Source organism: Protomyctophum parallelum (genome assembly GCF_964188405.1).
Source record: "Protomyctophum parallelum genome assembly, chromosome: 10".
NCBI lineage: Eukaryota > Metazoa > Chordata > Actinopteri > Myctophiformes > Myctophidae > Protomyctophum > Protomyctophum parallelum.
In genome coordinates, this window is record NC_139704.1 from 21,342,271 (window position 1) to 21,355,800 (window position 13,530).

General features: G+C 43.5%; 1 protein-coding gene across 1 annotated transcript; it reads left to right on the forward strand.

Moving 5' to 3' along the window:
* Positions 1–4,081: 4,081 nt before the first annotated feature.
* oit3 (oncoprotein induced transcript 3) lies at positions 4,082–12,548 on the forward strand (the record flags this gene model as incomplete). Its single annotated transcript, XM_083774139.1, has 8 exons — positions 4,082–4,340; positions 5,519–5,629; positions 7,714–7,836; positions 7,961–8,083; positions 8,521–8,681; positions 9,284–9,696; positions 11,732–11,831; positions 12,390–12,548. The coding sequence occupies exons 1-8, from the start codon at positions 4,097–4,099 to the stop codon at positions 12,546–12,548; spliced, it is 1,434 nt and encodes a 477-aa protein (XP_083630265.1). The 5' UTR covers positions 4,082–4,096.
* Between the last annotated feature and the right edge of the window lie 982 nt (positions 12,549–13,530).

Consider the following 13,530-nt stretch of genomic DNA (forward strand, 5'->3'; position numbering starts at 1 on the left):
TCGTTGCTGTTCGGGAGGAAACCACCTAACTCCATTTTTGAGGTTTTAGAAAAATAATTCTCCATAAATCAGTGCTATTGATTGTCCCACCCACAGTCTGTAATCTGTATGTTGTTTCGGAAGTATTGAACCAATGAAAAGTATTAAAAAGTGCTTAATTTGGACAAAATCTCTTAACTCCATTGGACCCTCAAACTGTTTGCTAAAACAGCCAACTCCATCACCTCTCCCCCTCTCATGCAAGTAATTGACAATACATAAAGTCACAACTACAACTTTGATGAGGTAGTATTGTTTTGTTTTCAAATTTAAGGTTTTCTTCATTTCCGGATTATTATTTTTTTTTCATTTTCTGAAAAATGAACATTTTGGAGGTTTAGGTGGTTTCTTCCAGACAGCAGAGATATATAAATCCTTTAATAATATATTTTCATTTGTTTTTAAATAAGTGGTGTTAATAATGAATAATTTGACATGTTGACATGTTGGCTCAGTGGTCCAAGCACCTTGACTGGTAATTCAGCCTGGCAGTGTGCTGCGGGTTCGACTCCCAATCTCGATGGCCTTTAATGCATGTCTTCCCCCCATCTCTCCCCATTTCCTGTCAGCCTACTGTCTGTCCCTCCATACAAAAATATAAAATAAAGGCGAAAGCCACAAAAACGAATAAATAAAAATATAATTTGACATGTTTTGGGACATTATGTCCCAATTCCCAAGAGAATGGGTGAGCTCTGTTTTTGCCCTTGAAATGTCTGGGCAGACGAACATGATGGACAGTGGCTTAAAGGCCTATTCATAGTCTGGATTTTCGGTGGTAAGGTGACCACCGCTCCGGTGGTGAGCTGACCACCGGAGCTGAAATAACGTTGAGCGGTGGTGAGTAAAAACAGAGAGAAGGGCTGGAGCGGTGGCGGTGGTTTGCTCTTCACCGCGGCTCGTGACGTCATGTTGTAGTTCGGTGGTCACCCCACCACCGTAAATCCAGACTATGTATGAGCCTTAAGGCCTATTCATAGTCTGGCTTTTAGGTGAAGGGGTGACCACCGCTTCACCCAAAACTACAGCATGACGTCACTGAGCTGCGGTGAAGAGCAAACCACCGCTCCGGTGGTCAGTTCACCACCGGAGCGGTGGTCACCCCATCATACAGGCAGTGGTGGAAAATAAGGACATAAGTACATTTACTCAAATGGCGCCTATTGTACTTGCCTATAGGCAAATAATATTTTTTGTCCACTGCAATTACTTGACAGCTATAGTTAGACTACTAGTTAGGCTACTTTGCAGATACAAACAAACAAAACTAAAATCATTCATTGTTAATTTGTTACCCATGCAGCAGCAAAGAAAGTAATGGAAATCAGCCCCACGTTTACCAGCTGTAACATTAAAGTGATGAACACATAATGCATTACTAATGTCGGAACCCATTTCGTTAAAAATAAATTCATTATAAATTGAACATCTGTCTGGAGAGATTAATGCCTTACTAATAATTACAATCCAATGTGAATGTAAAATGAGCCATTCTGCATGAGTACCGGAAGTATATTTTTGTACTTTAAAGGGTTAATTAGTTCAGATCTTTAGACTTAAAAAGATGTAGGAAATACTTGCCATTAATATATAGTGGCTGCAAAGGTTATTTATTATTTTTATATATAGTTTTAAAGATACTTTGGGGGCTTTTCTGCCTTTATTGATAGCATATATAGTGTATAGAGACAGGAAACAGGGAGAGAGAGACTGGGAATGATACGCAGAAAAGGTCGTTGCGATCGAACCCAGATTCAGATTCAGATTCGGATTAATTTATTTTTAATGCGTGGCCCCCAGTGCTCCCCGCCAAATGAGGAACTACTTAATAATCACCAAAACCAGACACAATCCGTGATAAACTGCAACCAGCTCTCGGTTTGTGCTTGAAAAATGTTTGGACGTACAGAATGATTTATACTACTGTAGCTTCAAAGTCACCGCTAAAAATGGACGTGATGTTTTTAACTTTTTTCACTTTTTCTATTGTCAGCCATGGTTCTAATGTAGGCCTATGACCAAGTGTAGGCTTGCTTTACATTGTCATGGTATTTACAGTAGGCTATAGAAACATGGGGTATAGAACTGTATAATATGTAATGGTAGTATGGTGTTCAGTGGATGGATACAAGGAAAATAACTTATCCTATTGACCTGATTATGAACATGAAGTTATTTTCCCAATGGAAATATCCTTAAAAACAAGGTTGTATTATAATCGGGGACTATAGACTATTTGACATTCAATGTTCTTTTTCCACAAATGTGTCTTGTAATATGGGGGTCATCTTATAATTAGAGTCGTCTTCGGCAGAATCGGCACAATACAAAAAAAAAGGCACATGTTTGTGTGAGCATGCTCCCTCCGCTCTCCTGGAGCAAATTAACTGTAGACAGCTCAATTTACATGATAGACTGCTGCCTGTACCCTAACAAAAGAGTGACCTTACAAATAACCTTAATACCGGTAGGAGGAAATCATTTAACATTCTTCAAGCCCATGACTGAAAGACTACAAATGCTGACTCATGCCTAAAACCGTACAGAATGTATAAAAATTTACATTTCTGAAGAAAATAGACTCCTCCACTTGTTTTGGTCGTGTCATGTCGGCCACGACATGACCAATACCACTTAATAAAGGGTATATAAAGAAGAGAATAAACGAGAACTGGGTGCATTATCTTATGAATAAACACTGTTTTGATTACAACCTTTGCCTTATAACCGCTTCAGGAAAATAAAAGATATCACACTTTGTATGCACATTATATATCATTTTAATGAGGTATCTAAAGAGCACAGGGTACATTTCTGACAGCTTCAGTATGGGCTGTCATCACAAGAATCGGTTGACTGGCTGCGAATTTTTGACAGCTGGCACATACAGCGGGCTTAAGTAGTTAAATAAATAACCAAGTGTGTACAGTAGACCTACATTGAGTGACACACACACACACACACACACACACACTTACAGTACTACTTATTACTTCATCTTATTATTACTTGCGCAAGCAGAGCGCGCAAGTAATAGTTTTCGTCCATGTTGCCGTTTGATGTGTATGCGTATGACATGATAATGACTACTATGGCAGTGGTGTCAGATTACATACATGTATACATACATGTATACATAGGGGCATTACCTTTAATCCTCCTGACACTAAAACATATCGTCATTACGTCACCATCGAAAACCAATTACACCCTGGCATTGGGTCCTTTAATCCACATCTTTATTACGTCATCATTGAGAGCTAGTTATACCAGTTATACCCTGACGTCATATGCTGCTATGATACATAGCCTACGCATCAAACAGGGCATACACAAAGTAACCACAGTATACCGCTAATCAACTTACCTTTCCTTTAATCCACCCGACACTGATCGACATATACGTCACCATCGAAAGCCGATTAATCCACATCTTTATTACGTCATCATTGAGAGCTAGTTATGGCACTCAGTTCTAGTTTTTATTATTTATAATTATTTTGCAGATTTTCATTCAGTTACAGTGTTGTTCATACTGTATCATTATACATTATAATGTATCATTATCAAGCATCATACTCCATTCATAAATATATCTATTGTTAGTTATCTTGTTGGGTCCTATATTCAGACCATTTCTCCTATTTTTCAAAGAATACAGTCTCTTGCAATCTCAAGTTGTGAGTTAGTTTCTCCATTACAAATATCTCCTCCACAATGTTTAGCCATGCTCATGAATTGGAGGATCTGCTTTGTACCCAAATATCCTAATAAAACCAAATATCGGCTAAAACAGATATAGGCTACTGTATAGTATAGGCCTACTTGGCCAATTAATTGTGCATCTCTGTTTTTAACCGGCACCGCCCCAGCCTTTTATTTCTAATTCAATGTTTATCTCTCTCTCCTCCCTCTGTATGTCACAGCCCTGGACCCATGCTCCGCATACATCAGCCTCAATGAGCCCTGGAGGAACACAGAATTCCACGTCAATCAGTCCAAAGGCGTGCCCCTGTGTGACAGCCATGTGTCGGGAGAGTGGTACCGCTTCACGGGCATGGCGGGTGACGCTATGCCGACCTTCTGCATCTCCGAGAACCACTGCGGCACCCACGCGCCCATCTGGCTCAACGGCAGTCACCCTGACACTCGCGACGGCATCGTCACCCGTCCCGTCTGCGCCAGCTTCAATGACAACTGCTGCCAGTGGAACGCCAGTGTGGACGTGAAGGCCTGCCCCAGGGGTTACTACGTCTACCGTCTGCCTAGGCCCTCCGTCTGCTTTCATGTCTACTGTGGCCGTGAGTAAGGAGGACATTATAAACAAGAAAACAGAAACAGAGTACACAGTTAGGTCATTTTTGGCTGTAGCCTACTCGCTCTAGCGCCACGACAAAAATATATATACTGTATAGTGTAAAAGAAGTGATGTAATGTGCATCACAGTACTTCCGGTTAAAATGTTGCTCAATAACATAGTGTCATGGTGTTTATTAACTGTAGATGGTACAAGTGCATGAATGGTGAGGAAACCCTGAATAATTTTCAATAAAGTAAATAAAAAGTGAAAGCAGCTATCATCCTCCGCATAATACCGTATTGTGCCCAATAAGATGAACCCCCATTTTTCAAGATTCATTTGTGGGAAAAGAACATTGAATGTCAAATAGTCTATAGTCCCCGATTATAATACAACCCCATTTTTGGGATATTTCCATTGGGAAAAAACGTAGTGTTATATTCAGGCCAATAGGGTACTTAGCAATTTTTGTGTAAAATGCAGAGTCATTTGACCTTGCGTGTGAGACATGAGAACAAAGCTGTCTCGAACTCCATCGCCATCGTCTTGGATTAGTGTAGCTGGATATAAGGTTGAAATGGGTAACGTATCCCATCATGCATTTTCTACCTTTATTTCATATAATTGCCAGGTCCTCATTAATGGTGCGAACTATGTGGTATGAGGTGAGCTGTGGACAGTTACCATTGGAATCATCATCGGTGGTCATTTCAAACTTTTTATTTTATTTTCTATTGATGCTAGAACAATGGCTTCTATTTCAGCATGCTCTAACTTCCCAGGAAGAGAAAGGCTGTAGGTCTACTGTACATCATATTAGCTTGGAATCCCCATCGATGATGTCATTGGTAGGCAGCTTTTTTAACTGTCCACACTCCACAGCCCTCCTCTGAGATACAGAGTGAGAAGACAAAAATTATAATAATGAGCCTTAGTGAGGATAATTACAGCTCAATTACAGGACAATTTTATGAAGATAAGATAACAAGTGAAATCCTCCTACCCATTTTGGGCGGGAACCCCTTTTGGTGTTGGGGGTTCAATCAACAAACACTGATGATATCACTGTGTGTGCATTCAGTGCTGTCACTCAGTGGGTCGATCATGTGTGCTTCTTATTTGCACGGAACATACCGTATCTTTGGGGGGGTTCTAAGTGTCTGTGTATGTGTTGTGCAGATTTCTATGACATCTGTGATGAGGTGGAGTGCAGGGGTCGACAGTGTCCCGAAGCGGAGTGTCGCTGTGCCCCTGGGACTGTGCTGGGAGCTGATGGACAGACTTGTCTGGGTGAGTCTGAGAGGAGAAGAGAGAGAGAGACGGATGACAGGTAAACGGGTAAACAGATGTATTCCATTATTTCCCAAACAGTGGGACGCATGCTTGGGTCACGGACCAATCAAGAAAGTCACAACTTTTCATCAATTGAAAACAATTCCAACATTTAGTATAAAAAAATTGAATAATTTCCTTACAAAAAACGAACAAAAAAACTATGTTTAGTGAAATTAGCAGGTCTGATATTTTCACTATAGTTTGTGTCCACGGCAAAACGTCTAATCTTTTGGGTCTCGAGCTAAACAGTTTGCAAACCACTGCTGTATACATTTTGGGTGAGAGACGCCATTGTATGACAGAGTATAAATTAAGCATGACTCAGGGAGATAAGGGAATCAACAGCGTGGGAAAGTTTAAAAAAAAGGTTTGCGAGAAATAAGGCAAAACAAACATGATTTAAATGTTTTGTTTGGCTTACTTGTTATGGATTTTAGTGACTTATCCTGTTATGTATGTTCAGGATGAATCTTCATTTCAATCTATTTATACTGTTTAGTACGCTGCTTGCCAACAAGAACAGATTTCCGTGCTTTAATGCCTGGTGATAGCTTATCTCTATGGAATGTTCCCAATATCACCATGGAAACAACACATTTGCAGCATCCGACAAGCCAACAGTCCACAGCATAATGTGATTATTTTCTACAGTACTCTAGACTAATATTATTGGGCATAGCGTATCTGAGCCAACGCTGGCATGCTCTGTACCCAGTACCCTTAAATTAACACAAAGGCTAGAGTGTGCATTTGCTGACTCAACGTTGAGCAGAGTGTGGCAGCAGGATGCCAGCGGGGGAGGGGGATTAATTAATTAACCATATTAACCATATAAATTAATTATGGTACCCACTCCTTTTGGGTACTGGTATCTGTTTTTGTCATGGTCTAGAGGTGCAGGGTGGCCGTGGTGTTCATGGTCTAGAGGTGCAGGGTGGCCGTGGCGGGAGGTGGCAGCAGAGTGCGCTGGTGTATAGTAACTAAGTACATTACATTTTACTGAAGTACTGTACTTAATAATAAGTAAAAATGTTAGGTATTTGGGGCGATAGCCCCTCTTATGTCCAGCTAACACAAACTTTGTCCTACACAAATATGAAATGCGTGCCAGTGACAATGAATAGACAATTTTGAGTGTTCGTGTAAACACAAACATTGCGTAAGACTTCTGATTGGCCGGAATGAGATGATGTATGATGAAGTACGCTGATAAGATCAAAATAAGTACGTTTCAGTACGTTTATTTATTCTACTCCATTGCATCTAAGAGGCAAATATTATTATTACTCAACTACAATTATTTGGAAGAAAACAAAAGGGTTACTAGTTTCAAGTTACATTTTAAGTACTTTTCCCACCACTGGCACAGTGGCACTATAGCGGGAGGTGGCAGGAGGACAGGCAGTAGAGGGGGTGGTGGAACTGTAGCAGGATGGCAGTGGAGGAGGGAGGCTGTTGAGCAGTAGGGGTGCAGCTATAGCTGTAGGATGGCAGTTGGGGGAGTCAGAGAAAGAAGTGTATTAAGGAGGATTCACAGAGATGGAGACACACGGCACAGCTAATGAGGGGTGACAAATACACTATGAGAAGCTCGCGCCACGCGACAGTTCCTCCGTCACATCGTTCACTCATGGAACAAATGTGTCAGTGAGAAACGCCTGATGCCTTCTTTTTTACTTTGTCTGCCGATGATGTCTCCTCACTCTCATCATGAATGGCAGCTCTTTGGCTACAGACCATTCATTCGCCCCCCTTGTATGTCTGTTGCAGCCATATGGTATTTATCTTACAAGTATGGATGATAAAGATGAATGGCATTGGTAAAAGAAAGTTACGTCAGTCAGAGGAAAGTATTTTAGTCACTGCTGTGTGGCATATGAGCTTGGCCATTTACGCTAAGCATACTGACGATAGCATGATCTGGTAAACTCCATTCAACTGGACCTCCAAGGAGGTATACATACTGTAGAAACCAAACTACAAGCATTAACATTTCATGCTGTTGGCTTGTGTTGTGTTGCGTTGCGTTGCGTGTTCAGATGTGAATGAATGTGAGAAGGACAACGGGGGGTGTGCGGAGGTGTGTGTCAACACCAAAGGCTCCAGGCGCTGTGAGTGTGGGCCTGGCCGCGCGCTGGCTGAAGATAGACGCAACTGCAAAGGTATTATAAGGCAATGTTCCTGTGTTCTTATTCACCATGTGGTGCTGAGGTGACTTGGCAATGTAACCACGTGGCGTGCATTATCCTTGTGGGTTGTCTTTTTCTTTCTTCTTGCACCGTGCAGAGATAGCTGGCTGTCATGCCAACAACGGAGGCTGCAGCCATGGCTGCTCTGCACTGCGGGACTCCTATCAGTGCCATTGTCCTCGCGGGCTGGAACTGGGAGAGGATAAACTCAAATGTCAGGGTGAGATTTAGATTAGTGAGTGAGTGTGTGTGTGTGTGTGTGTGTGTGTGTGTGTGTGTGTGTGTGTGTGTGTGTGTGTGTTAATATGTTAATAGATGCCTGAATGTTTGCATGTTTGTCGATGTGTGTGTGTGGACTGTACTGTTGTTTTCTAGACTCTAGACTTTTCTAGACACTTTTTCTGTTATCAAAGCGTCTCAGAAAAAAAGTTCACCTGTGTGAAGGTACTTTATACTATTATGTACAGAATAAAAGAGAGACTGACAGAAACGTCAGCGGCACACAAGTGACTTCGCACTTTCGCAGACAGTTAGACAGGCGGGCCGCGGGCAGACAGAAAGAAACACATGCACTAGATAGCAGGTAATTGGACCGTTTCCCATCATACCGTGCGTGCCTCAGCGTGCCTGTCTGTCTCCTTCCCTCTGCTGCTGCAGTGCCGGTGCAGTGTGATTCCAGTTCCATCAGAGTGTCAGTCCCTAAGGACCTGGTCGGAGGGCTGGACCTCTTCCTGTCCAACTCCTCGTGCCGTGGGGTCTCCAACGGAACCCACGTCAACCTCAGCTTCAGCCTCAAGACCTGCGGCACCGTGGTGGAGGTCAGTGCCCAGGCACGTGCACACATATAGACACCAAAGGCCCTATACCTGTCTGTAAAACAACTGCCCTTTCCAGACCACGAATGCAGCATTTACGATGATGGAATGAAATTATTTCATGAGAAAAATAATTAAATTAAATTATGATGAAAGAAATGCCACTCCTTTCCATACCGGAATAGCCTGGCGCAGCCACACTTCACCCTCCCCTATTACATATTATGCATATGCCCCGAGGCTATTAGTATCGCAACGCGAGGCTAATACCGGAAGGCAGCATTCAGAAGAATTGCTTTTTTCACGAAGTCTCCTGAACTTGAACGCAGCATTTTGCGTTGAACTAATTTGAACAAATATAGATAAAGTGCTATTCATCTCTCAGGATGTTGGCCTTGGGGGTATATGTAAGCCCCCTGCTCTGTGTGGGGAGGGGTACGCACGCAGCACTGTGAGCCGACAGTCTGTCTCGAGAGAGAGTCTGCTGACCCCATGACCGCATCACCTTCCACAGGGCTTTTCTTTTACCTTTGGTGGCTCAAGGTCACAAACTCCTGGAAATGTCAGTGAAACTATATGAATTGAATGTCTCCCCCCCCCCCCAGGTAACGGATGACAAGATCGTGGGCACCAACCTGGTAACGGGCCTCCCCAGGACCAGCCCCGGCAGCAGCCGCGACATGATAGTCCGCACCAGCAAGCTGCTGCTCCCCGTCACCTGCGAGTTCCCCAGGGAGTACCAGGTGTCGGACGGCTACCAGGCCGCCCTGCGCAGCTCTGCCCTGGAGCTGGCCGGCCACAGCGAGGGCGTCTTCCCCTTCTCACTGGAGCTCTTCAAGAGTGCAGAGTTCTCGGAGCCCTACAGCGCCCCGCCGCAGCTCCGCCTACAGGACTCCCTGTTCTTCGGAGTGGAGCCCCGGGAGAGAGTGGAGGGGTTGTCTGCGCTGGTGGAGAGCTGCTTCGCTACACCCAGCCCCAAGGCTGACCAGGCACTGAAGTATTACCTCATCAAGGACGGGTGAGTAATGGAGCAGTGAGTCTCTAACCTTTTTTAATATATTTCATGGACCCCCAGTTTTACTGTAGGCTATATGCATTAGAGGCCACAGGCCACTATTTGATACACTTTTTATTTCTGGGACCCCAATCTGCACTGTAATATCGACACATTTGGTCCCTAGACCCGACGTTGAGTATTATCAATTGACTGTACACAGAATGTGATGCATTACAACAGGCAATGTATGTATAGTGTGGTCATGAGGGCTGGGCAATACATCAATATTATATTGATATAGACATACAGTACATTGATATGACACTATATATTATCGTCTGGGATTTTGGATATTGTAAGTATATTGTAAGTGTATAAGTATATGATATAAGTATTGTCTTTTCCTGGTTTTAATCACTTAAGCCAGTGGTTTTCAACCAGTGGTCTGGGAACCACCAGTGGTCCTTGAGAAGGTTCCAGGTGGTCCCCATGCAGCTAAATTATGGAATTTAGCTGCATGGTATTTCGTCATAAACGTGATATTTAATTGTGTCCATATCGCCCAATGTGGTCATTATGATAAAGTGTTTCTCAAACCGTGCATAATGGTAAAAGGTGCATTCATATAGTGCCTTTATCCAAAGCACTTCACAATGTGCATTACATTCACACACAGATGGTGACGGAAACCATGCAAGGCACCAACCTGCTCACCGGGAGCAATTAGCTAGGGTTCAGTTTCTTGCTCAAGGTCACTTTGACACGAACCCAGGGGGAGCTGGGAGATTGAACCGGGAACCTTGTGTTTCCCAAGCGGCCGCTCCTACCTCCTGAGCCGCTGCAACTCAAGTGCCTTGCTCATGGGGCACAATTTACAATTTACAATTTAGGTATTTAGCAGACGCTCTTAATCCAGAGCGACTTACATTAAGCAAGAACAAAAAAGCATGGGAATACATCACATAAAAAGCATTTATCATCACATATAAACTATACATATATACTATACTATGCTATACATAATTATGTAATATGACGTGCTATGACTACATACAATTATAGTGCTGTCTACATAACATGCTATAAGTCTGTATCAAATGCTATCTAAGTCTACAGAAATGCTATCTAAGGGGGTAGGGTAAGTGCTATGGGCCATGATGGAGTCTGAAAAGGTGGGTTTTCAGACTACGGCGGAAGATTGGGAGTGATGCTGCAGTTCTGACTGCAATGGGAAGTGCATTCCACAGTTTTGGAGCCAGAAGGGAGAAGCGTTTGGGACGTGTGGAGCGTTGCCCCGGCGTTTTTAGTGAGGGTACTTCCAGCTTCCCTACTGGCTGCACGATGGCAGTAGTAGTATTGGTTATTAATCCCAGCAGCAGCTTCCAGGCCTGCTATGTGTACAGACTCCAACAATTCAATAATGTCCAACACGTCCAGAAGCAACGGCTGTATGTGTCCTACTACTGCACCAGGCTTTCAAATAAGCACCTTGATGCTTATAGGACAGAAAATCTCCATTCCCCTCGGAGGAATATCTAGTGAAAAATGCCACTGTTCTTTCAACTAATGTTGGGAGCAAACAACAGAATAGATGCAGAAGAATGTGGCTTAGGTAGAGAAATCGAAAACACGCCTTATCAGAAGCAAATGGGAAACACTCAGTGCTGGCTTAATGTCATCCCCCGCCCGAATCCACAGGGACTGCTCTCCTTTTGCTTTTCTATAGACAGGACAAACAATGCACTTCCAGGTTTGTGACAGCAGCACGACGGCTCAAAAGCCCCAAGGCAGCTAATGGTGATGAAATAACAGCTTGTTAGGAAAGAATACAAACTTAGGATCTCTAGGTATTGTGCTAAGACACTGGTTGTCCCCAGGGGTCCCCAGCTAAATTAGTTAATAACATTAATCTGATGTTATGGGGTCCCTGGCATAACATATTTTCAGATGGGGCTCTGCGGCCAAATACATAATACACTATGGAGCCGGAGGTTGTTGACATTAAAATGTTTGAGAATCTCTGTGTTAAGATATTGATTAACCTCTCCCCACCCAGCTGTATCTCAGATGACACGGTGAGACAGTATACCTCCAAGGACCAACTCTCCAAACACTACCAGGTCCCCGTGTTCAAGTTCATCGGCAAGGACAGCCGTGTGAGTGAGAGAAGCATGCTGAGAGCCAACTGGCCGGTCTCACTCTTTGTGCTGCATATTAATGCATAAACTAATCTGTGTAGAAATGTAGAGGCTTCACTATTTTTATGCAGAATTATATTTCAAACCAGTGTTGTATAATGCAAAAAGGACCAAGGCACTCTTGTAGAAAAATCAAACGACTTTCATTTAAAGTGGCTAATGCACCTACGTGTTGCGGCACAAATGCCTTCATCAGGGTGGCTAACAAGATTGCAGATAAAAGATGGCTTTTATGGGATATTACATCACAGGTTAATTACCATACAGATTGGTGGCGGGCTAAAAGAAACCACACGTATAAACAAGTATATAGCCTCACAAAACCCACCATGAACATATACAGCAAAGATATAAATAATGCACTTCTTGATCAATCAACTAATCGAAAGAGTAATCAATAGAATAATCGCTAAGAAAGTACTTGAGAGTTTCGGTCCCAGACGCGATGTTTTAGCACTGATCCGTGTGTGTGTGTGTGTGTGTGTGTGTGTGTGTGTGTGTGTGTGAGAGACACAGGAGGTGTTCTTGCACTGTCATGTGTTGGTGTGCGTGGAAGGAGACTCCCGCTGTACTCAACACTGCACGGGGCGCGTGCGCCGGGGGCTGAGGGCCAACGGGCCCCAGGACCAACGTGTGCTCAGTGGCGGCCCCATCTTCATCTTGCCTGAGCCCTGACAACAACAACGTCCTGCTGCCACCCTTCCAGGCCATTGGCAAACCACAGTGAAGCACCGCTAGACACTTAAACCCTATACTTATAACTGACCGGAGTTCCCCGGGAGGGGGGTAGTAGTGATCCATGCACGCATGTACGCACGCACGCACACACGCACCCACGCAAGCACGCACACACACACGCACGCACACACAAACACACACACACACACACACACACACACACACACACACACACACACACACACACACACACACACACACACACACACACACACACACACACACACACACACACACACACACACACACACACACACACACACACACACACACACACACACACACACACACACACACACACACACACACACACACACACACACACACACACACACACACACACACACACACACACACACACACACACACACACACACACACACACACACACACACACACACACACACACTCACTGCATTGCCATTGCCCCATAAACATGCAACAGTATACAAACTCCAATCCCCAATGTAAGCCATATATTGCTGTGGTTTGAGGCATTTCTGGTTAATCATACATTATAAGCTAAGGCTATCTTTGCCACTTTGCCTGGCTGCACAATTTGGTTGCATTAAAGTGACTGACATTTCTATTAGAAATCATTTGGAGGAGAGCAGTGCTGCAGTTCATTTATAACTACAACCGGTCAACATCGTTTTCTAGGTCACAGTTGTTGGATGCATGTCTCAAGCTTGATTACTGTGGCCTCCGTTCAGATTTGGCATGGTCAAGAAATTTGTTTATATTTTACAGCAATTTACTGGCTTCTAGAATGTCTCATTTCCAAATTGTAGCGTATTGTTTATAGAGAACGTTCATGTGACATGGAAAAGAAACAGCAGTGTGACTAAAGCCTGATTCAAACTTTGTTATATGACAGAGGTATGCAACCTAAAATACCTGATGTACAAGCTCAAACGTC